At 43.7% G+C, this 27,164-nt stretch overlaps 2 protein-coding genes across 6 annotated transcripts in view; one reads left to right on the top strand and one right to left on the bottom strand.

Annotated features, from left to right (window-relative positions):
* Casp7 (caspase 7) overlaps positions 1-10,939 on the bottom strand; it is a 43,123-nt gene extending 32,184 nt beyond the window's left edge. Inside the window, exons 1-2 of one of the 3 annotated variants that reach the window (XM_029562127.1) lie at positions 10,594-10,939; positions 4,225-4,319 (exon numbers count right to left, since the gene is read on the bottom strand). In XM_029562127.1, coding sequence (XP_029417987.1) covers positions 4,225-4,319 — 95 coding nt within the window. In that variant the 5' untranslated portion in view covers positions 10,594-10,939. Of the gene's footprint in view, positions 1-4,224; positions 4,320-10,242; positions 10,359-10,593 lie in introns of those variants that run through there. The other 2 variants (XM_008830212.3, XM_017797415.2) reach the window with 2 other exon arrangements.
* A 6,902-nt stretch (positions 10,940-17,841) lies between these two features.
* The window catches only part of Nrap (nebulin related anchoring protein), a 70,090-nt gene continuing 60,767 nt past the window's right edge, over positions 17,842-27,164 (top strand). For all 3 annotated transcript variants that reach the window (XM_008830210.2, XM_008830209.2, XM_008830208.2), the window contains exons 1-5: positions 17,842-18,054; positions 18,353-18,447; positions 19,004-19,091; positions 23,342-23,446; positions 26,932-27,036. In XM_008830210.2, coding sequence (XP_008828432.1) covers positions 17,983-18,054; positions 18,353-18,447; positions 19,004-19,091; positions 23,342-23,446; positions 26,932-27,036 — 465 coding nt within the window. In that variant the 5' untranslated portion in view covers positions 17,842-17,982. The remainder of the gene's footprint in view (positions 18,055-18,352; positions 18,448-19,003; positions 19,092-23,341; positions 23,447-26,931; positions 27,037-27,164) is intronic.

Below are 27,164 nucleotides of genomic sequence, written 5' to 3'. Positions count from 1 at the left end.
CTCGTTAATGATCTTGCCTTTCATCCAGACGATTCCTAACCATTTCCTCACAGTAGGGCTAGAGTCTTACACCACAGAGCACACACTGACTCCAGGAGTCCTCCTTGGCTTGGTGTGCCTTCCTTCTTCCTCTCCTTCCCTCTCCATCCGTCCATCTGTCCATCCATCCATCCACCCACCCACCCACAAGAACCTAGAATTCAGAAGCATGATGATCATTATACGATACTTAATAAGACACTTATTGAACTGAAAACATTATCAAACCTTTACTGGGAGAAAGCAAGTGTATGTGTGGGGGTAACTGGTTTGACAAGCTGGCTTTGCCAACTAGATTATGCAGCAGTTTGCGTACATGAATGAGCTCTGTTAGCAGCTCTGTTGATGCAATATGTATGCATGCATGTATGCATGTGTATGTATAAGTATTATAAAGAATAACTTAATAAAGGCGCTAACTGATGAGTCTATTTTATTTTATTTTGGGAATATTTAATGTTTACTGATGCATCTCTGATTATTTTTATTTTTGGAATACTTTGAGTTAAACAGATCTGTCTCATCATAGCAGGAGAACAGGCTTAATAAACAAATGTTGGAGAGGTTTTGGTATAGTCTTCCGAGAAACTGGGAAAAAAAAAAAAAAACCTCTAAAGGCTGAACAGGTCAGGCAATTTTCATTACTTTAATTTCAACATGAGTGAGGAGTTGTCCTTTTTCTGCACAGAACTCAGAAGGAATTCAAAGAGGTAATATTACTATAACAATATTCTACCATCCATGAATTTATTCATGAGGTTTCAGTGCTTTTCTATCTAAAAATGAAAAGAGGCAATATAGGCCATACTGTTGAAATTTCTCATTCCAGAAATAGTGTATTTGCTTATTTATTCAGAATCTTTTTTAAAGCCTATGAATTCCATTACAACTTGCACTTTCTACTTATTGATGAGTAATAATTAAAGTGGTAATGATTTATCATTTATATAGATCAACTTTGAGTTAATAACTGAAATAGGAACTTGGTTGGGGAAAAAATTCTTGTAACACTCAGCCTGGTGTGGTGGTGCACGCCTTTAATCCCAGCACTTGGGAGGCAGAGGCAGGCAGATCTCTGTGTCTTCAAGGCCAGCCTGCTCTACATAGTGAGTACCAGGCCAGCTAGGGCTACAGGGAGACCCTGTCTCAAAAAGACCACACTTATAAAAACCGGACGATGCCTTTGAATATATACGAAGAATCATAGGAATATAAGAATAATGTTACACAGTTGTATGATGAAAGACTTTCAAGTAGCTAAATCTATGACATCAGAATAAAAGGAAAGAGAACAGGGATAAAAAGGACAAATTGAAGAGGAAAAACAACGTGAAAATTCTAGCTATTAAAGAGCTATTGGTGTATTTAATGGACAAAGTAAGCTATAAAACCACTTCTAATTTAGGTGCCATTGGATACACTTAAAGAACAGACTTTTTTAAAATTAAAAAAAAAATTTTTATTACTTTTATTTTATGTGTATGAGTGTTATGCCTGCATGTAGGTAAGTGCACCGGTGTCATGCAATGCCCACGGAGGACAGAAGAGGCCGTCGGATCCCCTGGAACTGGAGTTATGGACAGTTGTTAGCTGCCTGTGGGTGCTGGGATTCAAACCCAGGTCTTCTGCAAGAACAGTCAGTGTTCTTAAGTGCTGAGCCGTCTCTCCAGTACCAAGAACAAATTCTTAAGTGCCAATGTTTACAACACACAATTCCTTTTCATAATTTTTGAGAAGTACAATATACCAAAGATCTTACTGAGATTTTTGAGAAAGTCATTAAACAAGTCCTGTTCGTCTTTCATATCAAGGCAATTACTTAACCCAAATACTCAAAAAAGACTTGGAAAAGTAAAATCTGCAACTGCCTCAAGAAAAATTTACATCACTTTAAAACTGTACAAGACAGTATGTAGTTTTACAACATTGTATTAAACACTTGATGGTCACTGATCTAAAGGGTGTTTTCTCTGGCAAGCAGGTTAACCTAGACCAATTCACTTCCTGGCTTTTGAAATTCCCAGGAATTGGAACTGTATTTTCAGGTCATTTCAGTGGATATTCCTGACCTCAAATGACAAAACCAATGAAATCTGAGCCCATGGTGTTGGGGTCCTTCCTACTCTCCCCAGCCCTGTTTGGGATGATATGATCCCAGGCTGTCTCTGGGTGTTACAGGGAGGCAGGCAGCCTCATGAATGAGCTCTTCCCTTCCTGAGCACTGCCTGGGAGCACTCCCTGACCTCAGCTTTTATGTCCTTGCTGTCTTTCTCTCTTTGATAGGACTTGGCTTAGGAAATACAGCAGTCCCTCTTTACCTGTGGGGTATGTGCTACCAACAGGTGCCTGAATCACAGACAGCACCCAATCCTATCATTTTATGCCTTTTCCACCATGACAAAGAAGTTACCATGCACTGCGGCCAGGCTTGTAGTGTGTGAGGTGGGACAGCATACCTTGCAAGAGTTTTTTCCCTTCTTTACAATTTCATGAATAGACGATCCATTCTCCCTCTACCTTTTTCTATTTTCATGTGTGTGTATATTTTGTAGTGCGCATTAGTATGTTTGCATGTGTGTGTGCACATAAGTACAAGTGCTTGTGGAGGCCTAAGGTTGAAGTCCAAAATTATCCTCAATCACTATTTCAACTTAGTCAATGAGGCAGATTCTCTCAATCAAACCCAGAGCTCTAGATATGGCTGGTCTCACTAGCGAGCTTGCACCTAAGAATCCTGTCTCCACCTTGTGAGGCTGGAATTATGGGCAGGCCACCATGCCCACCTGGTATTTATGAGGGTCCTGGGGGTCCGAACTCTGGTCCTCATGCTTGCACGAAAAGCTCTCAACCACCAAGCCATCTCCCCACCCCTCAGATCTGTTCTCACAGCAGAGCTCAGCAACTTGAACACAGCTTTTTTCTTTCTTTACTCATTGAGAACTGTCACCTTTTCACTTAAAGAAAGCACTCTGTGGCTTCCCTTTGGCATGTCTGAAATGCCAACAACAGGACTCTTGCCCCTTGGGGCCATTACTAAATAAAATAAGGGCTCCTTGAAAACCAGCACTGCCATACCTCAGAGATGAGGTGATAACCAAAATGGCTCAGTAACTAACAGCTAGGCAGCATGCAACACCCTGGCAAAGAGATGACCCACACCCTGGATGGGACAGAGTCAGGCTGTGTAAAATTCCATCACACCATGCAGAACAAACTGTGTGCAATTTAAAACTGGTGAATTGCTTATTTCTAGAATTTTCCATTTAATACTTTCAGATCATGGTTGACCAGGAGAAACTGAATCCCAGAAAATAAAACTGTGGATGGGGGTGGGGACTACACTAAAAGAGGTTAATGCTTCTGGTCCTCAGACAGCTGCTGCTGCTTGTTAGGGAGTTTCACACACTCCCCATCCATGCTCAAGGTTCCTCTGTGCCCCGCAGCTCTCCTTACAACAGAAAGCACTCCACAGACCCGTTAGGTGAGTGCTCTGGAGACTGGTCTCAGTTCTACCATTTATTGACCCATCACAGAAGCAAGTGATAAAAAAAAAAAAAAAAACCTCTTCGTGCCTCAGTTTCCCTACCTGCCAAATGGCAGTATCATGGGAACCATCTCCAAAGCATATATAAATGAAATGCAATGATACCAAGACTGGTATATTAGTTTAATAAATGAAGCTGTGCTTATTACTAAATGTCAAATTTAGAATTTTAAAAGTGAACTCAGGAAAGGACAAGAGGGAACTGAGCATAGCCAGCACTGCCCTCCACCCTAGGAGTGTCCTTGGAAGGTATAGGGGGCAGGAGGAGGCAGGCCACCCTGGTAGTGCCTGTCCCCAGCCACTTGAATTCTACCTTTCAACCATATTTGTTCCAAATTGGCACAAGCAAATCACCCCTGATGAGAACAGCCTCTTATTCCTAGGAACTGTCCCCCAAACACACAGATAGGTATTATAGGTGGGTGCCACCACTGCCAGGAGGCCTCCTAGAGATAAGAGGGTACACACCCAGGGACCCTACTACTGTCACGTACAGCTAGCAACATCCTGTGCATGCTCCACACACAGCACAAATCTCCTTTCCTGAATGTTCCCTCCCCATATGTGGGTGAAGAAGGTAGATGTGAGGCAAGCTTAAGAGGCTGAGGTGTCTGATGAATCTAGTAAAGAAGAAAACTTACCAGGGAAACTTTCGGCATGGCTTAGCATCAACTACATCTGTACTTGGAAAATCCTTTTCTCGCAGCTCTGAGGCATGGTCCTGATCATCCGCCATCTGGGAGAAAAATCAAACCAGAAAATTGAGATTCAAAATGGCATAACTTCCTTGTGATTTGTGTGTGTGTGTGTGTGTGTGTGTGTGTGTGGTTGTACATGTGTGTGCAAGTGGCCATACATGTTTGTGCATATGCACATGAAGGCCCAGAAGTCACCTTCAGATGCTGTTGCTAAGACGCTGTGCACTTTGTTTTTTTGAGACGGTATCTCATTGGTTGGCCTGGAACTCGCCAATTAAGTGAGTCTGGCTAGCCAGTGAGCCCTAGGGATCCCCGTCTCTCTCCCCAGTGCTGGGATTATAGGTGGGTGCCACCACTGCGTTTTTTATGTGGGTGCTGGGGATTGAACTCGGATCCTCATGTTTGTGCAGCAAATACTTTACCAACTAAGCCATCCTCCCAGCCCCTTGCTTTGTGATATTTTAAAATGGTACTTCCTAGGTGACATTTCCTAAGTGAGCAGTCTTGCGTATTTAAGCTTTACTTACTGCACCATCAGTGTAATAAAATGTACACGTGTCAACAATATCCCAGGCCTCATTCCAGAGACCCAGTAATTAACAGCAAAGAAACCAAAGCCCTTGACCTCAGAGAGCTTTGACTCCAGCACCCATGATCCTGGTAAATGTTCAGTCAGGGTTTGTAACAATCGTGGAGTCCCTAAATTCCAGAAGTCATACAGTGTTCATCTTTTGCTTGGTATTACTCAAGCACAGCTCGAAATCAGCATTAGCTTTGGGGCGTCAAGCTCTCTTCACTTTAGATGACTTTATGTGGTTCCATCCAAATAGACTTTTACAAATCATTTTCCTGTTCAAGAATCTTCAAGAGGCCTGGGGAGTCAGTAAAGTACAAGCTTGAAGAGCTGAGTTTGATTCCCAGAACCCACATGAAAGCTGGGCATGGTAGCTAGTGTTGTGACTCTAGTTCTAGTGATGCAGAGACAGGTGGATCCCTGAGACTCACTGGTCTGGCCTCGCTGAGTAGGTAAGTTCCAAGGTCAGTGAGAAATCCTGCCCCCAAAACAAGGTGGCGAGTCCCAAGGACTGACAACACAGATTGATCTCTGTCACACACTGCCCCCCCCGCCCCGCCGGCGACCCCTTCAGGAGATTCCCCATTATTTAAACATTCAGATCTTAATTATCTCCTTGGATTTTAAGGTCCCCTTCGTGACCTAGGACAGGTGTCAAACAGACTACATTCCACCACCACCTGTTTTTGTGAGACTTGTACTGAAACAGCCATTCATTTCTGTACTGTTTCTGTTTGTTTTAGATCTGTCAGCAGGCATAGACATATTACTACCTGGCTGTTTTTATTCCCTACTTGGCTCTCGTATTTGTCATTTATTTGTGTTCTACTAATTGCTTGGCTCCCGCAGGACAATACAAACTCACTGTGGTAGGGGCAGCTGGCATACAGAAGGTGCTTATTAAATAAGTATTGAGTGGAAGGCTGGAAGAAATGAATACCTCGCGGGAAAAGAATTGGCTAAACAAGACAGTTGGTCCAAGGAGAATCCCTATTGGAATCATTTCTCACAAATCAAGTCCTGTTTCATTCCTCATGAAAAGGGATACACTTTCGGCAAACCTGCCTGGGCTTCAGTTTTGACTTGGTCTCAGTCACTGAGCAAGCCTCAGCCATCAGATCCAATGTCTGCACACCTGCTACAGCTGGCCTAGGTGTGTTTTCACTTAGTTGGAAAAGAGGATAGCAACTATTCTATGGAACATCTTGGGCTGCAGAATACAACAAGGAATGACATTTGGAGGTGGAAGGAGGGACAGCCTCATGGTCTTAAGCTCTAAGTGGCACTGTGAGGTTACCCTGAAGCTAATGAAAGATGGGGGGGTGGGGGGGAGTGTGTGAGCATGGGGCAGTAAGGAGAGATGTGAGCGTCAGGAAGAGGCCCGAGGACACATTGTGGCCAGGGAAGTCTCATGGCACATCACAAGCCTCCCTACTATGGTCACCAACACGCTTCTGGTCAGGACACAGATTTTTCAGCTGAAGACCCCAAATGTTTCTTAACAGCAGAAATAATCCATTACAGAGGAGAGAAGCACGGGCCAGGCAGGCAAAAGACACTGAGCAGTTTCCGTTCCATCTTCACAGAGACCGCATTACTTTTAAAGTGGACTGTTACCAGCAAAGCAGACACTTGAATATTTTCAAAAATCAGTAAGTCAAAGTTTTATAAAAATCCACCAGAAAAAGACACTATCTTCAACATGCAGTGTTGAGCCTTGACCCTTTGAATCTTTTTAAAATTCATACAGCAAGGAGACAAGAGGAAAGAGGGAGAGGGAGCTAGAGAGAGAGAAAGAGGGAGAGAGAAAAGGACTTCCAGAGAAAAAGAAAGCAAGAGAGACATACAAAGAAAGAGAGAGGGAGAGGGGAAGCCACAGCAAGGAATAGAGGGAGAGAGGGGGGAGGGGGAAGGTAAGAGAGAAGGAAAGAGGGAGAGAGAGAATGTCCTCTTCCTGGGGCGTACAGGAGTCTACTGGGATTCCAGCACAAAAATACATGCATGCAGTGGAGAGAGTAAGAAGAGTTTCATGTTCCCATCACCCTCGCCAAGGAGACCCAGCAAAATAAGAAATTTAACAGCAACTTCTGGGATGAAGGAAAAGTTGATGAACCCTGTATCTGCCAAAGGGTTAATTGCCAAAACAGAAAAGGAGCAATGCATGCAAAAAGCCAACTCAACAATAACGAGAATGGGTAAAAGACTTGGCTGTTTGGGATCTGGTATGCCCCTGCCTGCAAAGGCCCAGGGATGACAGGCTTGGTTTCCAGCATAATGCTACTAAGAGGCACTGGACCCAAGGTGAGGCCTAGTGGAGGTCTTCCATCACTGACACCATCCTCAAAGGAAACGATGAGACCCAAGGCACTTTTTCTTCTCTTTTACTTCCAAGTCATGAAGTGAATACCCCACCATTATGACTTACGTATAAAATGTTCCCCCGAAACAGGCTATGTGTTGGTTGCATCCCAGCTGGAGGGATGAGGGAAACTTTATGAGGTGGGGTTAGCTGGAGAAGTGGGTCACTAGGAGTGTTTCCCTGAAGGGTACTGTGCCCTGGATCCTTCTTGTCACACTCTCTCTGCTTCCTGTGGGCCATGAGGTAAGCAGTTTTGCTCTACCGTACAATCCTGCCACATGATGCTCTATCTCACTGCATGCCCACAGCCATGAAGCCAGACAAATGTGGGAGAGCCTTCTGAAATCAGGACCCCAAATAAATCTTTATAACTGACAAACTATTTTTATAAGTTGAATATCTCAGGTGTTTACTATCCTTATGGAAGGCTAAGGATACACGGACTTGAATAGACATTATTCTGAAGAAGATAAAAACAGATCAACCCTTCTAGCTGAGGAGTTATTGACAGTTGATGATGGCTAGGGGAGGGAGAGTAGTTTCATTAAGGGCATGGCCCCCTGGTAAGTTGACCATACTCCAGTGGATGGCCCCACACCCATATGATTATGGACAGCATTAATTAGACTCAGTGGATTACTAAAAATTTTTAAAAAGCTAGGTGGGATGGTGTACACCTCCTAGCACTCAGGAGGCAGAGGCAGGCGGATCTCTGTGAGATCAAGGCCAGCCTGGTCTATATAGCGAGTTCCAGTCTCAGCTGGGGCCACAGGGAAACCCTGTCTCAAAAAAACGGGAGCGGGATGTAAAAAAGGGGAGAACTGGGGAGTGAATGAGATCAAAATACATTGTATACCTGCATGAAATTCTCAAAATATATATGAGCTGAGGACTGAACCCAGGGCCCTGCCCTTACTAGGCAAGCGCTCTACCACTAAGCTAAATCCCCAACCCCTAAAAATATATTTTTTAAGTGGACTTTGAGTATTAAGAAAGCGCTCAATGTCACTAACCATCAAGGAAATGCAAATTGAAAGTGGAGTGGACTATCGCCCTGTATCTGTTAGGGTGTTTATTACTACATAAACAAGAGATAACTGGTGTTGGTGGCGATGCAGAAACAAGGGGTTCCCAGTCTACAGTTGGTGGGAATACAAACTGGTGCAGTAACCCTGGAAAACAAGATGAAGTTCCCTTTAGAAAATTCAAAATTGAAAGACCAAATAATCCTACAGACCCAGCTCTGGGTGCACATCCAAAGGTCATGAAATGAACATCTATCCCAAAGAGAGATCTGCATTTCCTACTCACTGAAGCATTCAAGAAGCCAAAAGGAGGGGTTTGAGTGCTGGAAGGCCTGTGGTCCCCTCCACCATGGTCAGAGGCAGTGGGAACCCAGTGGGAGGCTGCTAGGTCTGGCTGGGGCTGCTGTTACTGGAGGAGGTTAAGGCAGTTCTTGTGGGATCCTGAGTTAGTTCTCTGAGAGGAGTGTGGATATAAAAGAACAAACCTGGCCATGCCCTGGCTATTCAGCACTGCTGTTGATATGTGACCACTCCCACTGGCAAGCACTTGGGCTACTGAGATGCCATCTACCATGAGTTCTTCACCAGACCTACACTGATACTGAACTCATACTCTTGAATCACAACAAGTTAACTAAATCTCTTTATAAAGTTACCCAGCCTCAGTTATCTCATCATGGTAACAGAAAACCAATACTCTAAGTACTAACAATACGACACACATGGTAGGTCTCAGTTAGTTATTATTCTTAATATAATCTGCCAGAGCTCTGTTTGCCAACTGAGAGTTTAACCTATTACTCCTTTTTATGTTTTAATCATAGACAAGTGTAGGGTGCCCAATTAACATGTCTTTATAACTGGGACTTAGCAAATTGCTGAGCAAATGACAGAAACAAAGGGTCCAACAGGGTCCAGATGTGCAGCCCAGGTGTGGTCAGGGAGGGAGACCCTAGGGGGCCACCAGATGTGGGCTAAAAGCAGCTATTCCATGAATTAGCCACAGAACTTTTAAATACTGAACTTCTGAGCTCCAATGTCCTTGTCTGTAAAATGGGAAAGTAGAGGTGCTAAGTCACAGAAAGCCTGTGGGAATCAACGAAGCCATGCATTTAAAATGCTGATCATGCTGTGCCAATGTAAATAGTCTACAGTCTGTTAGCACCACCATCTCCAGGACTAAGAATACATCCCATGTAAATCTTCACCGCCATCTTAAAACCACATCTGTGTCTTAAACAGCTTGTTTGTAGGCTGAAAAATAGTCCTGGGGTGATTATTTCTTTTTACTTTCTTTGGGGTGCTGAGGATCGAACCCAAGGCCTTGGGAATGTTAGGCAACTACCCCCACCATTGAGCTATATCCTTAACTCCTGTAATGATTATTTCTAAACAGCTGGGTAGTGAATCACTTCCTGGTTATTGCCTAAACTTGTTTTGTGTGTGTGTGTGTGTGTGTGTGTGTGTGAGTAGGAAACAAACTTATTGCACCAGCTTCCCTAGCAAGGCGACATCATCCAATCTGCACTCACCTCTTGTGCAAATAAAGATATTCTCCTTAAAGTTCTGGGGCCTCCCCCTCTCCACACCACAGCATCACTGGGGGTTCACACTGCTAGGTAACTGGAGACTTTGCCCCTATCTTGCAGAAGACATTTCAGTTTCTTTAAGGAGCTTAATTACCTGTCCAAGGTTTATAGATGGCAGACCTAGGCCCTAACAGTAGGGAGGGGAAGGAAGGTCAGGCTAGCCAAACTGAAGGAGGAAATGCTCTGTAAACTACCCAGTTCGAGAGAAACGCCCTGGGTACAATTCATCAAGAACCACCTACACCCTCAAGTGATTTTACTTTTCCATAAACAGGAAAGCAAGGAGACCGAACCACCAAGTTTTTCAAGGTGCTTCCAGGAATCCCAACAATCAGAGTGGCCCAAGCAGACTTCGCCTAGCTGTGCACCCCAACTTTGCCCCCATCCCCGCCCCAGAATTCCCATTTAACAGACCAGGCACCCAAGGGGCTATGGAACCACAGCTGGCAGGCGACGTCTTGGGGATTAGAACCCGGACCCGTGTCTTCCCAGTGCCAATGACTTCGGCTGTTCTAATCCAGTTCTTCCTTCCCTGCTACATCCGGGATGGCTCGGCCTGTCGCGAGACCGAGACTTCAGGCTCGGACCACGAAGGGAATTGGGGGCGGGGGGGCAAGCTAAGCAAAGCCAGTGATGGAGGGGGGCGTGGGGTTCGGCTCAGCGAAGCCCCAGCGCCACCCGGGTTTCCCCCGAGTTTGGGTACCGGAGGGAGGGAGAACGGCGGGAGGGAGGATGTGCGGGAAGGGACGCCGGAGCCCGAGTTACCGTTCCCACGGTGGCGAGCCGGCCAGAGCTTGCAGCGGCGTCTGATCCTCAGCGACCGTCTAGGGCGGCTTCAGCCGAAGCGAAAGTAAAAGTCTCCACGGGGGAGGGGGAGGAGCCGGCCGGCCGGACGCTGAGGGACCGCGCGCGGCGCCCCAGGGACTGTAAACTGGGCCGGACCTGGGGCGCGCGGGTCTCCGAGGTTGAGCCGCGGGTCTCACCGGACAGTAGAACTGGCGGGGGGGAAAGTGGTCCAGGCCACCACGCGGCCCCGGCGCCGCGTGCAGTTTTGACTGCGCGCTTTGCAAAGCTGACTGCGTGCAAAGCAGCCAGAGCCGCTAAGAGCATGGTCCCGCCCTCCGCAAGGTGGCGGTGCGTGGGTGTCCGTGTCCCTCCCCCGTCCCGCGCGCTCTCCAGAGCTGCCACTCGGCAAAGGGTGCCCCCAGGTTACCGGGTTAATGTTTGCCTTTTGGCTGCGTGCTCTGCAAAGCTGACCCGGTGCCTGGTCCGGCCCTGGCAAAGTCAGCGGCGCGCATCACCCCGGCAGAGCGCGCCCTGCAGATCGCAACCAGCGCTACGTATGCAGTTTCCCGCGCTCACCTCACTGGAGAGCATGCTAAACAAAGTTTGCAAAGGTCCCCGGGAGTGCTCTGCTGCAGAACTGCCTGTGCTCAGATTGACCCAAAGAACGCGTCAGGCAAACTTGGGCGGCGCCGCGCTCATCTACCCCAGTCCGCCCCTCGACCTGCTACTACATACTGACTCAGTTTCCATAGCCAGAAGGCTCGTTCCCCTTGACCCCTTTCAGTACTGTTCGCATCCCCCAGGGCCTCTGTGTTACCTTTCCCCCAGGACGAGCCCTGGGGCCAACTGTAGGGTCGCCAGGGTCCAGTGACTTCTGAGACGTAGCTTCTACTCGTGCAGGCCTGGACCACTGACTTAACACTGAGTTCCCACCCGGCAACCCAGGCTTTACTGGATGTGGCGCTAGAATTATTCGAGAAATATTGGGCACCCCCCTGTGTCCGGTACTGGGGTGTGTGGTTAGTATTAATGGAGAAGACTGCACATCCACAGATTCCGGTTCACCTCCGCAACACACACACACACACACACACACACACACACACACACACACCACAAGCACACACAGTCTCACGCACAGTCTCACACAGTCTCACGCACGCACACACAGGCACGCACATGCACATACAGAGGCTCTTTCACACACACAAGCACATGCACACACATAGGCTCTCACATGGACACACAAGCACACACACACTCGCACAGGGGCATGGACAAACGTTCACTTCGGCTTGGAAGCCTTCTGATGCCTTCCCTGTCCCTGAGTCCTCAGAACAACAGATTCACACCGAGGCTAAATATCTGAGAAGCAACTGCAGTTTTGGACATACCAGAGATATTTGGTTCTAAGATCTATACACCACAGCCCATTTTATTTTTATTTGTTTGTTTTCTCTTGAGCGTGAGAACCTCAACACTCTACTCAGTAGGCAAGGACACTTTCTTGATGTTATGAAAGACTGGCTCCAGGCAAGTGTGAGGGAATACTTATAATTAACTGACATTCTTAATATGGCTGCCCTAGATTTTATTTAATGCCCGGGTCCCTGAACTGTTTGGAGTAAATGTTGGGGCAAACTATGACATACACTAAGATGATATGCTTTAAATTTTTTAAAATGTATTTTAATTAATTTTAAGTGTGTGTGTATGTGTGCGCACACCTGTAGGTGCCCTCAGAAGACAGAGGCATCGAATCCCCTGGAGCTGCAGTTACAGGTGGTTATGAGCCACCAGATGTGAGTGCCAGGACCCTAACTGAGGTCCTCTGCAAGAGCAGTAATGCTTTTAACTGTTGAGCCATCCATCTAGCCCAATAACTTGCTTTTTAAGGGAATGCAACTGGGAATCATTTGAAAACTGAAGAATCTCATTAAGCAACGCTATTCCCTGATTTATCTAACTTGTAAACCTAGAGTTCTGCAGGCTATCCCAGAGACACGTAGAGACAATGCTAGGAGCTGAAAGGGGCTTCGGCAACCAGTATCTGCTCATTGGTGATAAAGAATTGGAGGCTTTGAGAAGTTGCTCCAGCTTGCTAGAGATTGGAGCCAGGATCCTGTTGTCTAGAAAGACAATGGAGTTTCCATTCACAAGAAGGCTCCCCCAGAAGTGAGAGTGAGCAAGTGTTATGACACATGGGCACACAGGATCTGTACCTGGCTCAGATGGAGAGGTGCTGTGAAAGGAAATCATTGTTTCCCAGTTCTTTATTGTGCCCTGGTGTGAGCATCTCCACAGTTATTGCTCCCAGGCTGGATTATCACAGTATCAACAGCTAAAACTGTGGAAACGTGGAAGGGAGAAAAACAGTGTGGTCATCCCCTCTGTAATAATTATACTGGAGCTGAATGCAAATGATACTGTCTTCTAAATGTATGTCCTTGGTCTCTCCAGTCTTGGGACCTGTGCTGGATGGCTTTTATTGTCAACTTGACACACCTGGGTAGAGGGAACCTTAATTGAGGGATTTCCTCCATTGGACTGGCCTGTGACCATGTCTGTGGGGCATCTTCTTGATTGAGTGATGTGGGAGGGCCCAGCCACCTGTGGGCGGTGCCACCCCTGGGCAGGTTGTTCTGTATTGTATAAAAAGCAGTCTGAGCATGAACCAGGGGAGCAAGCTAGTAAGCAGCATTCCTCCATGGCCTATGTATGCTTCAGCTCCTGCCTCCACGTTCCTACTCTGTGTTCCTACCATGGGCTCCCTGATGAACTGTGACATGGGGGATATAAGGTGAATAAACCCTTTCCTCCCCAAGTTGGTATTGGTCAGTATATTTTGTCACCACAATGGAGGAACAAACTAGAACAGGGCCATATGATTATTTTAAATTTATTATTATTTGATTGTTGTATTACAGATTAAACCCAGGGCCTTAGCATGAAGCACTCTACTCCCATTTTCAGGCCTGTAATTGTTCTGAGCTTGTGGTTTGTACTAAAGATTATAATGGGAGCCTTCTCTCTTACTCCTAAGACATCTACTGGCCTCACCTTATCAGGTGATTTCCCTAGGGATGGCCTCATAACTACCCCTGGGCCAGACCCTGTAGACTTTCTCTCTAGCCTCCAGCTGCCTCTGCTTACCAAGCTGCCAGTGAACTCCCCACCTCTCTCAGGGTGCCACAGTGATTACTTCTCCAATATTCCACAACACAGCTCTGACTAGACTGTAAGTATACAAGACTACCGGAGGATATCTGAAGATAACGGAAATGGGGCTGTCTATACCCACAGGTTCAGACCTACACTCAGACCCCTGCTGAAACACCAGCAGGCTTCTGCCCATGAGGAGAGTGGGGAGCTTAGGGCTTGGGCAGAATTCCTTTTTTTTTTTCCTTATAAGAGAATTCAGTATTGTCTCCTGAAAATTCACCATGGCGGTTTAAGTCGTTTTCCTGTGCCAGTGTTCTGATGTTACCCTTTGTCTGTAGATGAGCTAGAGAGATGGAGAGTTTTGCTTCCTGGTTCTGTGCTTGGTGCATCTTGCAAAGGACTAGCTTCTCAATGCCAGAAACCTACAGTATATCTGGTGGCAGCCAGAGCACCCAGTGGGCAGCACCTTCCCCTGGTAACCTTCCCCAAGTGGTTTTCTGGCAGACTGTCTCATTGTCAATGTGACTGACTGGACAGATGCCTAGGACATTAACAAGCATACCTGAACATGTGTCCGTGAGGGCATTTCCAGCGATGATTAGATCATGAGAAGTCTGACTTAATGAATACTTTAATCCATTGGTGGGTTTGACGTTTGAATAGACAGAAGTGGTTGGACTGTGGAGGATGAGCCTGTTGGAAGAAGTCGGTCCCTGGAGACATGCCTTTGAAGGGTATGTCTGGTTTCTGGCCTTCTCCTGTTCATGCTCTTCCTGGTTGTCATGAGGTGAGCTGCTTTCTGCCACCATGTTCCCACTGCCCTATTTCTGACTTAGGTCCAAAGCAATGGTACCATCTAACCATGGACTGAATGCTCTGAAACTACAAACCAAGATACAGCTTTCCTCCTTTTAAATTGTTTCTCTCAGATATTTGTGCATCAGTGAAAAGCTAAATAACACACATGGCCCCTTAAAAGATGTAGATCAAGTGCGCTAATACACTTTAAAGGGTTAAGCATCCCTAATATCCAAATCCAAAGTCTAAAACTTTTTGAACACCAACATGATGCCTCAAGTGGAAAATTTCACACCATGACTTTTGTTTCATGCGTGAAATTGTTTAACATGCTGCATAAAATTATTTTCTGGCTGAATATAAAAGATGTGTATGAAACTTGACAAGTGCCATATTTTTGAATGAGTTGCATACCCAGTATATCTCATTACATATATTCTAATCTCTAACAAAAAAATCTGGACTCTGAAACACTTGTGGTTTCAAGCATTTGGATAAGGGATAACCAACACTGGCAGGTGGTGGTCCCCTTGAGGACCAACCTCACACTACAGACTAATTTCCTGCCTTCTTATTCCTCCTTCTAGGATTGTTATTTCTGAATGTACACTTCTAAATAAAGTCCTTGTATATAGGCCTTTGCCAAAGCTTCTGGGTTTTTTGGAGAACTGAGACCAAGACCCATATTGTCTGAATTAATCTCTGAGGCCAGAGGAACCTCACATGCTCACTGGCTTGGGGTCTGGTGGCCTGATATAATCCCTATGTCAAGGGCCTGGGGCTTGTACTAAAGAAGAGGAGGGGCTGGAGAACTGGAGAATGGTGGTATGGGCCAAACACAGTGTCTGTTGTCTTAGTCCATTTTCTGTAGCTATAACAATATCTCAGATAGAATAAGTTAAGATGACCAGTATTTGGCTCATAGCTCTGGAGAGTGGGATGGCTGAGGGCATGCCACTGTCATCTGAGAAGGAGCTGCTTGCCCTGTCATCGCTCTTCAGATGACAGAAGGGCAAGAGAGAAAGAGGGAGATAAAAAGAAGGGACAACCTCACTTGTATAACAACCCAATCTCTCAATGATGACGTTAATTCACTAATTACTACTTAATTTACCACTAATACTTAATATTATACCACCTAATACACTGGACATAGAGCTTCCAACACCTGAAATTTGGGGGACACATTTAAACCTTAGTATCTAACAGATAGATAGGTCCTGTGTCTATCTTGCAATGAGTGCTTACTTCTATCTCCTTTTAGAAAATTTTTTTTATTTATTGGTTTTATGAGTATATTGCCTGCATGTATGTAAGGGCACCCATGTCATGCAACGCCCTCAGAGGTCAGAAGAGGGCATCGAATCCCCTGGATCTGGAGTTACAGATGGTTGTTAGCCGTCATGTGGGTGCTGGGAATCAAACCCAGGTCCTCTGCAAGAGCAGTCAGTGCTCTTAACTGCAGAGCCATCTCTCCAGCCCCTTATGTCTACCTCTTAACCTGTCCCACCTCCAGTTCTGTGGGTTGGCTTTACCTGTCCACTCCTGATCTCTAATGAAGCAGAAGCAGTAGTACAAATCAAACTGACCATCTTTCATTTCAGTAGTCCTTGCTTTCACAAGTAGGTCTGACAAACCGGAACTGCTGTACAGTGCAGTCAGCTGTTGATAGAGTGGAAATGCTCCATAGCTTTTCCAGTAAGTGAAGTTGACTCTGATTCCTCAGCCTTCTAGACAGGAGGAAAGTTCATTCTCAGTGGTTTAAGGGGCTCTTTCCCGCACTCCCAAGTGAGACTTTAGAAGTCTGGTTCAGAGCAAAGCACCCATCATCTCAGATGGCGGCCCTATGCCTGGATGGTGTTTTCATTGGGGGGAAGCTGCTGAGCCTGGCATCCCTGCTTTGGCTCTCCTCCCTCTGTTGAGAGGGCAGCCTTGCATCCCACTTGCTGTCCAGTTCAGATCTCTTTCCCTTTGTCTCTTGATTTGTTTTGCAGCTTCCTGCTCTCCCAAGACTGTCCTGACAGAACACAAAAACACTCATTTTGCTCCATTACCTTGCCCAGTCTCAGCGCTCAGAAGTAAGCTTAAGGTCACTAACTGATAGCCTGCTGGTGTTTTATTTAAATTTTAAAAAAGGCATTTCATGTGTAAATGCAGATTTCAGGCTTCCCCGGAATGTTTGCTGATGCTGGGAACTTGGTCAGTCCTGACATAGGGGTTGGTTGAGGAGTGTTGTCTGCTTTGGATGGGAAGAGAGCTCATCCATTTGAGGGCTTAGTATTGCCTCTGTCTTTACCCCTTGACCTCTGTAGACATCTGGGTATGAGCATTAAATTTATTCCATTCACTTACTGATTCTTACTGACACCCTTTCAAGTGCCGGGCTTATTTTAGGTCCTGGAATGTAGGAGTGGCAAGATGGACTATAGTGTTATATTTTGATGGAGATATCACAGTTCTGAACAATAGATATATTAATGTTTAATGTTTCAGGTGGCAAAACTGCTGTGAAGACCATGAAGGTATGAGTCCTTGTGGGGACATGCGAGGTGCCTTCTGTAGAGGGTATCTCTGAAAGTGACAAGATAACATACAAACACAAACTGAATTCAGTGGGACCTTCCCAAAACCAGGAGGAGAGATTTTTTTTTTTTTTCTTCACCAAGCCATCCCTGTGAGGGCCTCCTGGGTAAGGGGATAAGCAGAAAGACCTTTGTAGAAGATTCCAGAACAAAATACAGATGCCCAAACAGCAAGATTCTCATTTGTTCTTATGTGTTGAATTCCAGTAGAAATTCACAGTAAATATCTTATTAACTTTTTAGTTTTGCTACTATAAAATAGCTAAAATGCAGATCTGGTTATTTTTCCCTTCCAGGGGTGTGTGGGTCAATTCTCTTTTATCCCCATATTTTGGGGAGCTAGTCTGTCTGCATTAGTCACAGGAGGCCTACAGTCAGCTTTTCTTATCTGATTCCCAGATGAGTGTGTATATAGCTATTTTTTAAAACTCTTTTTCTGGTTATGATCACAGCTAGTGTCCAACTTCTCTATGTGTCTGATCACGCCCCAAGAATTAGTTATCCACATAAACATGCGGCTATCATGAGTTCACTTTTCTATTTCCAGAAGCACGTCAGCTCCAAATGCCTCTACCTTGCCTCCCAGACGCATGCGTGCTGACTGAGATGCCAAAATAGTCCCTTGAGTAAGTGGCAGCTTTTAAAATCAACCAGCTGCTGACTTCAAACCAGAAGGTCAGCAAAGGAAAGTGGACGTTGGATTGTGAAGGATCAAGGTGCCCAGAGGGGTTTCACAGTGTTGGGATTTTGTAGCCTTCAGCACCTCAGCTGGGTTTCCAGAGAAGATCTTGCTTCTTGTTGTCTTGTCTGGTCTTTTTACAACAAGATGAACGTACAGGCCTGTTCCAGGTGTGGCTATGGGGTTTATCCTGCTGAGAAGATCAGCTGTATAGATCAGGTCAGTGGACAACTTCTTGGTCTTTGGGCATAAGGACAATCCTGGGACATCTATCTTCACATATATGGAACCATATATGAACCATAAGAAAAGATGCATTTTTCTACTTTTATTAGAGTCTATTCATGGCTTTGTCTTCTGTGTTGTCTAAAGAAAACAATTGTTCCCTTTTAATATATTATAGTTATGTGGATAGTTTATACATTTTATCATCATTTTATCCTTAAATTTCACATTTTTACCTTGATGTGAACCCTGAATCTGGGGAAAATAAGTAATTGCCAGCTTTTTTCTATAGATATGGCACAAAGCATGTTTTCACTGTGAAGTCTGCAAGATGATGCTGTCTGTTAATAACTTCGTGAGTCACCAGAAAAAGCCGTACTGTCACGCGTAAGTGTCTGATACCCTGCCTACCACTGCTTGAGTTTTGTTTGTTTTTCAAGAAGTAGCCAACTGAAAGATTAGATCCTAAGCTCCAGGCCCAACTCCAAGAAATGCCTTCCTTCCCCAGTGTCTACTTATACGTATCCAGTTGTGGGGGAGATATAAAATAGGATTTTAGAAAGTGGCCAGAAATTTTCAAATTTTTTATAAGCAGAAGATCACATCTACCCACTGTAACCTCATGTCAAATTATGAAATAGAAAGAATAATATAACTACCAAAGATGTGCACAGACTGCCCTTAAAAGTGTTCCTTTTAAATAATGTTTAAATCCATTTCTATTTTATCAAAACTTTTCAAGTGCCCATAATCAGTGAAAATTTGTCCTTAAGTCAGAATTTACTTCATTTAATTTTTTTTGTAAGATTCATTGCCTAGAAAATCATGAACTTAATTAATAAATTTTAAACCTATCAATTTTTAAAAAATTACTACTATATTAGGAAGAGTCACGTGGTCATCTTGGATAAAGTACATTTCTAATTTTGATTTATTTCTACAGCCATAACCCGAAGAACAACACTTTCACTAGTGTCTATCATGCACCATTAAATTTAAATGTGAAGAAGTCTGTGGGAGCCCTGGGTGGGGTAAGTCACTTAACTGCCTTTTGAAATAGATTTTAAGGCAATCCCTTGGCTCAAACACCTGTTGGTTTTTAAGTGTCTCTATCTATATATGAACCAGTTCATTTCCTCCACATACACATGCAAAGTGCACTTAAGTGACAAATGTTACTCTTGTCTTCCCTCAACATTAGAGGCCAATACACAGACTAACTTAGTTTCAAGATCTGAGGTCCTTGATTCTAATATACATCTTCATGTCTGGCCAGCTCTGGACATAGGGATATTAGTTTATATTAGTGTTATCATAGCGATATTAGTGATATTATACTAAGTAGCTAATACATAAAATAAAATCTACATGGTTCGAAAATATTACGAGAACCCTTATTATTTCCTCAGTAACATTTTGGTATAGAAAATTAAAACCCTCCAGTTCCATCCTCTGAATGGTTTGCAATTGCCTGCGATCTTACTTTCTCCTTTGGGTAGGCATAGCTCAGAGATATTTTGATTAAGAAATGAAGTTTGGTTTGGGAGTTGGGGGGTTGGGATGTGGAGGTAGACAAGGGGACCACTTTGATAAATCTAACCGTGAAGTGTTGTCACCTATCCAGCTGTTGACGGAACTTGTGCATCTGTTAAAATGATGAGTCATTGGCCTTCTCTTGCCCAGGCCCCATGAGAAATTGCTCTGTGGTATGGAGTTAAGAAGTTTTCTAAAATTAGAAAATTACCCAATAGGTAGAGGGCTCTCTAGTAATCCCTGCTCTCCTGAGTTTCCCTTTCTGTTGTCACCCCAATATACTCTGACTCTGGTACCCACCAGGCTGTCCTTCTTAAGCAAGTATGTGTTAAAGCTACTGTCCTTTCATGTGACTCTCTAGACCTCCTTTTATCAGACCTACTTCCCTAAGCTCTCTGCATTAATTATGAACTTACTACTTTCATTAACAAGTGTGTATTGCACTGACTGGAAAATTGCTTAATTCCCTCCACACACATCACAACCCAATGAAGTAGGTACTGTTCTTATCCCATTCTACTGGAGAGGAAGCTGAGGCTCAGATAGGTTGCGTAACCAGCCAGCCCAGTTCCACCCAGTTCACTGGGTACAAATCCAGTCTGTCTGGCTGTAGAATCCATGTTATTGGCCCACTTGTATGTATATCCAGAGGGTGGCAAACTAAAAAAGCAGTGGCCAGAAATGTTCAAAATTCCAGATGCTTCTGTTTGTCTACAGGGAAATGGACTTATGATCAGAATTCTGTTGGTGCCTATCACATTCTGTACAGAAAGATCCACACTATGCTTTTCTGGCCTCACCCAAGCCTCAGCTGGCAGGTCCACCCCATGGTTCCACAACAGGTCACCTAGTATTTGCCTTTTCTTGGGGTGGTAATAGACTCACTCTTTTAGCTGTGTATGTCAGGTCAGGCCCAGTGTGTCAGGATGCTAGGATTATCCATCATTCTATTTCCAGCCACAGGCAGTAATGCAAGTTTCCCAGAGGGCCTGCATCTGTCTGTCTGTTTGCATGTATGTGACTATGTTACTATGTGTAGATATACATATGTTTGCATATAGGCAGAATGTATATGTGTGCATGCAAGTGTGACATGTATGTACTAGATATGATGTATATACATGTGCATGCCATACATGCACAGGTATATATATATGCACGTATTTGTGTATTGCATATGTGTATGCTATGTATATACATATGTATATATTTTGTGTTATGCATGCATTCAAGTGTAGGTATGTGTATGTATGCAAACATGTATGTATATGTGCACATATATGTCTATATGTGCATGTATTGGGCACATTGGTGTATTATTGCAGTATGTATGGATGTGTGTGCACCTGGTGTGTATACATGTGCAGTTGTATATGGTGTGTATGTATGTATATGTGGTATGTATGGTATGCACTTGTGTGCATGTGTGCATGTGTGCATGGTGTGTGTATAGTGTGTGTACATGTGTGCATGCAAACTTGACTATTAGAACCCTTTTCTCCTCTTTTCTCACCTGGGAAAAATTGAAATGAATATTCATGTCTCTTCTAGGGCCCAAATCTTATAACAGCCTTAGGGTGTGTAATGGGTGAATTTCACCACCACCCCTCCACCTCTCTGCAAGAAGTGGCCCATTCAGAAACAAATGTATTGTGCGTGTGCTAGCATTTACAAAAAGAAGGAAAGTTATGTTTCAGTGATGGTGATGAAGGCGAGAATCAAGTATGGACTTTGAGCTGGTGTGTGTCGCAGATTTATGTTTTTCTGCTTCACAAATGACACTCTTTGAAAAATAAATATTTGCTAAGACAGATTTTTTTTGTCTGGTGAGAATGAATTGAATTTCTCGAGAATGCAACATTTTAATTCTCTTCTATTCAGAGAATGAACTTAACTCTTACTGCTTAACATCACCAGTGACATTTGAGGCTTTTGGCTTTTCGCCTCACTCATTTCTTCAGTGTGATCCTGACTTCCCTGGAAGGGCTCAGGGTTTGCTGTGGGGGAGGACATCAAGTCAGCTTTCCAGACATGGGCTAGAGCACCTGTTTCGGTCATGTGTTTCTGATTCCTTTAGTACATGGTTCTCTATGGGGTCGTATCACCCACTGGGGATAACATTTGGTGATTGTCTGGGGACATTTGTGACTGTCACAACTGGGAAAAGGGAATTATTGTTCTCATGGGTAAGAACAAAGGGTGATGCTAAATGTCCTGCTGTGCTCAAAGAATCCCCCAAAGCAAAGAATTAGCTGGTCCTTAGTGTCAGAATCTCTACCTCCATTCCATAATGTTCATGATAGTTTCTCAGAATATAAGACCAAAAGCATGAAAGATTGCTCAGTCATGTGTTAACATGTGCCTGTGGGTCTGCACCAAACAGCATTAAACAGTATCAAGCTTAGGAAATCAATGGTAGAAAAAGCCCTTGACAGGATACTGGAAATCTTTAAATGTTCTCTCTGGCTTTGTGAGTCCATTTTCTATAAAACCAAAACTTTAGCTTGTAAAAGCTGAAGATTTGGGGACCCCATCTTAGACCTAATAAAGTACGTTATCTTGGCTTGGACCTAGGACTTTATGAGGTTTTTTTTTTTTTTTTTTTTTTTTTTTTTTTTTTTTTTTTTTTTTTTTTTTTGTTTTTTTTGAGGCAGGGTCTCCCTGTAGCCCCAACCGTCCTGGAACTCACTATGTAGACCAGGCTGGTCTTGAACTCACAGATATCCACCTGCCTCTGCCTCCCAAATGCTGGGATTAAAGGCTTGTGCCACCATGCTTGGCCTGAGTTATTCTTTTATGGTCAGTCCTTTCCTGGTTCTCTTAAAGAAATCTACTTTTTCCTAAATCGTGAAAATATTGGCATGTCAGTTATCCCCAAACTGATCTATATGTGGACATGCTATCCATGTATCTATGTCATCTGCCATCACAATTATAAACCATGGTGTGGTTTATAGACACTGGCCAACTGGCTGCAATATTGATACAGAAACAGAAAGGCTCTAGAGCAGCCAAAAAATATTAAGGACTACAATTGAAGGCTTCAGGATTTACTATAAAAGCAATACCAAGTCACTTAGTGGAAGATTGGCACAAAAATAGACAAACCAGTGGATGAAAATACAGTCTAGAAACTGAGCTGCCCATATATGACCATTTGAATTACAACAAAAATGTTACTGTAGTTCAATGTAACAACAATGAGCTTTTAATAAAGTGCTGGAGAGATTGTATGTCTATACAGTTGATCATGACCAAATGGCTGAGAAAGGATACAGCTGGAAATTTGTATGAAAAAAAAAAAACTTGGCTCTTACCTTACAGCTATATAGTATAATATAATATAGTATAATGTATGTATGGGTGGTTTGCATGCTAGGGCAGGTATATGAAGGTCAGAAGACACCTTGAGGGAGTTGGTTCTCTCCTAGGGTGTGGGTGCTGGGAATTAAACTCAGGTGGTCAGGTTTGGTAAGTACCTTTACCCACTGAGCCATCTCACTGGTGCAACCTTAGCTTCTGTAATTGCCTGTTCATAGAGCTTTATACACAGCAGGAGCTCAATGTGTGTCACCTGGCTGGTAGCACAGAAGAAACTGCAGCGGGATTAACAGCGAGGGGTGCCTTGTAGCACAGCTAAGACGCCTTGCAGCTGAGACTTGGGAAAAGTTGTCCAAATTTAGCCACACAGCATCTGTTTTCTCTTCTATGATAGAAACATTACTGACATCATTTTCATTGTATACAGGTAAATGGCCAAGAAGATGGTGAGCAGTTTAAATCGGTTTTTCACTGGGACATGAAGTCCAAGGATGGGGCAGGGGCACCTGGCAGGCAACCACTGATGAATGAGGTGAGAAAGGAGGTGATAAACAGGTTTGGAAGAAGAGAGAAGAATGACACTATGCAAATGAAGCCCAGGATTGTTATTACTTATAGAGGAGAACAATAGCTTTTCTTCTATGCTGCTTGTAACTCCAGCTGCTTTAGAGGAGACTGGGCACATTCAGGGTGGTATGACTGCAGAGTTCAGCTGTCCTTGTGGACCTTCATCAAATCTTCCTATGAACACCTTTCAACTGCATCTGCTCCAATTCAAGTTCACTGTCTTTCCATCCCTGGAAGTTGCTCCAGCTTGTGGCTGATGTTGCTCTTCTTATGATGCTTCACCTGGCCCCAGTCCTTCCTCCCATGTCCCTACTCATTCCTGCCCAGCCCTTGAAGGGCCTCCCATGGTGACTTTCCCTCATCCACATTTTTTGTCCCCAGCCCAGTGTACCACATTGGTCACACAATTTCTTGGATGTCCCTGACTTATTTTTTCTATGCCCTGTCTATTGACAGGCTGCTCCTTACAAAATCTTCCAATTATATATATTTTAAATATTTTATTATTTTCTATTTTTTATGTGTATAAGTGTATTGCCTACATGTATAAGTGCACCCATGTCATGCAGTGCCCATGGAGGTCAGAAGAGGGTCTTGGATCCCCTGGACCTGGAGTTTGGACAGTTGTTAGCTGCCATGTGGATGCTGGGAATTGAACCCAAGTCCTTTGCAAGAGCAGCCATTGCTCTTAACTGCTGAACCGTCTCTTTAGCCCCCAGTTCTGTATTTTTAATTGCATGCATAATACATGCATTTTTCTCAATGTAAAAAGTAATCCAATAGTACAGCGCCAACCCTTATCCACCATCTCCAATCCTATTTCTTTCAGTACCCACTCTCACTGATCTTGCAGGTACCCTTCTAGACTTTTCTATGTACTTATATCTATCTAACCTCTCTATTTATATCTATTGTCCTAGTTTGTTTTCCTGTTGCTGTAATAAGAAAATATGAGCAAAAGCAACTTGGGGCGGAAAGGGTTTATTTATCTTATAGGTTAAAGTCCATCATCAACAGAAGTCAAGGCAGGAACTCAAGGCAGGGGCTTGAAGCAGAAACCATGGAGGAATGGGCTTGCTCTCTCTGGCTTCCTCAGCTCCCTTTCTTAAAGATCCCAGGCCCACTTGCTTAATGATTGTACCACCCGCAGTGGGCTGGGACCTCCTGCATCAATTAGCAGTTAAGAAAATGTTTCACAGACATGGTCACAGGTCAAGCTGATCTAGGAAATTCCTCAGTTGAGGCTCCCTCTTCCCAAGAGACTCTGGATTGTGTTAAATTGACAGCTATTATCTATCTATCTATCTATCTATCTATCTATCTATCTATCTAATCTATCATCTAATCTATCATCTATCTATCTATCTATCTATCATCTATCTATCTATCTATCTATCTATCTATCTATCTATCTATCATCTATCCATCTATCTAGCTATCATGTATTTATCACTATCAATTATCTATGTATCTCTCAATTTTCTACCTATCTGTGGCTTTCTAGTAGTTAACATTTGGGTATATCTACTACCTTTATTGGGGGACCTGGACTGAGCTATAAAAATTTAAGTTAGTTTAAAAATTCATCATTTCATTTTGATTTTTCTTCTTTGACAGTTTCATATATGTATATAATATAGTCTAACCCTCATTACTCTCTCTCACCCCCTCCTTCTGCTGAAATCTTTCATCTTCCCACCAGGTCGCCCTCTTATTTTCATGTCTTTGCAGGTGTGTGTGTGTGTGTGTGTGTGTGTGTGTGTGTGTGTGTGTGTGTATGTATGACCCACTGAGTTTAATTAAGGTTAAGTGCAGATGGAAGGTCATTCACTGGAGCATGGATGGAAGGTCATTCACTGGAGCATGGATAATTTATCACTGCCTACACCATTGAAGAAAATGAAAATCATTAATTTCCAAAAGCCTCTCAAAGAGAGGTGGGGCCTCATGAGTCCCCTCCCCCACCCATGATAAGAAGATACCTGTCCTAGTCTCATGCAGGTAACCACAGCTGCAGTGAGTTCCTGACTGCATCAGCCGTGACTTGCCTTGGAGATGTCTTTTTGTAGTATGTCTCCTCATTCTTTGGCTCTTACCCGCATTCTGCCCACTCTCCCGTGATATTCCCTGAGCCTTGACAAGGGTGATAGAGATGTTCTATTTAGGGCATGGTGCCATAACTGGTCACTTAGACTAGTTATGAGTTTCTGCATAAACCAGAGCCCACAGCAGTAAGTAGCTTTCCTGAAAAAGTCCAAGAACAGCACTAACCGATGGATATAAATATGAGTCTATAGAAGGGAGTTTGACAAAATGTCCACTTAGTGAAAGGATAGTATTAGGTTCGCCTTGAGGGCCTATGACTGCTCTAGCCAGGGGTCCTTGACCAGGTTTACAAAACTAGTCATGAGTTCCCTCTTGTGGAACAGGCCTCAAATCCATGAGACAGCAGTTTTATCATTCGTAAACTTCAGAAATCTCCTAATTCATAGGGCCTTTGTGAAGATTAAAGGAATAGCTAAATACAAAGGTATTATAATAGAGCTAGGTACAAGAATATTGGCTATTTTATTTTTATTGATAATTATGTCAATTTCTGTTTGATAATATTTTTGATTTCTTCACAAAACAATATCCATTGTTTGCCAGCTTGTTCTTTTCACTCCACAGATACCTTGGGAGTATTTCCACATCAACATCCTTTTTTAGCTGGTGTGGATGTATACTGTATGGACACAGAATGCATGTAAAGTGCTAGCCTATTGGTACGCATGGTTGTTTCACACTTTAAAAGACAAAGAAAGTTTCAACAAACACTCTTACCCAGTGGGTGTTCTTCTAGAACAGTCTAGAAAAATGAGGTTGCCATGTTGCAAGGTATATGCCTTTTAGTTTTCACAGAGGCTGTCAAATTTCTCTCTCATGTAACTTGCTCTTTAAAGATTTTATCATCTTTACAGTATATGTAAGCATATAAATGTTTTCTAATTGCTGTTTGTTTTCTGTTTTATCCCCAAAATTATATCACAAATATTTTAAAAGAAAAAGTTTTCTTTTTTCTTTTCTTTTTCCATTAACAATCATCAGACACAAAATAGTAGTCTTTTGAAATTTGTCCTGATAATGCTGATGAGTCTATGACCATCTGTTCTGGGGACATCCCCCCGACCAGTCCTACTGCCATGATGAACAAAGAAATGTTATGTTACAACTGGAAGGTTTCTATGACCTCAGAAGATCTCAGGGAATTAAATTATTTAGTGTATTAGGCCATTTTGTAGTCTGAAAAACGTGAGCATTCTAGCTGGCTGGGGCCATGCATGAATACAAGGATGCATTTTATCTTGCCAACACAAGGATTGCTGTGAGGAGTGTGGGGTAGATTGGGGGATCTTGGCAACTAAATGTGCGGAATACACATTTGGATGCACATGTGTACTTCCTTTATAGAGAGCTTATTGGCCGGGGTACGGAGAAGGGAACTTATGGTGCCCAGGATCTCTACCAGACCCCGAAATTGTAAGGATGGTTGAGGCTCGACAGTCTCTCGGTGAGGTAAGAAGCTTACAAATTACTTAGTAATTATCAGGTAACAATTCATTTTACTGTTCCTTAACTTTTAAGATTGTGGCTGACAGAGCACCCTGGCCCACTATTAGTCTTGTCACTGTGGCAAAGAATAC

This window comes from Nannospalax galili, unplaced genomic scaffold (genome assembly GCF_000622305.1).
Source record: "Nannospalax galili isolate Female #2095 unplaced genomic scaffold, S.galili_v1.0 scaffold974, whole genome shotgun sequence".
Classification (NCBI taxonomy): Eukaryota; Metazoa; Chordata; class Mammalia; order Rodentia; family Spalacidae; genus Nannospalax; species Nannospalax galili.
This window is presented reverse-complemented; position numbering and strand designations above follow the sequence as displayed.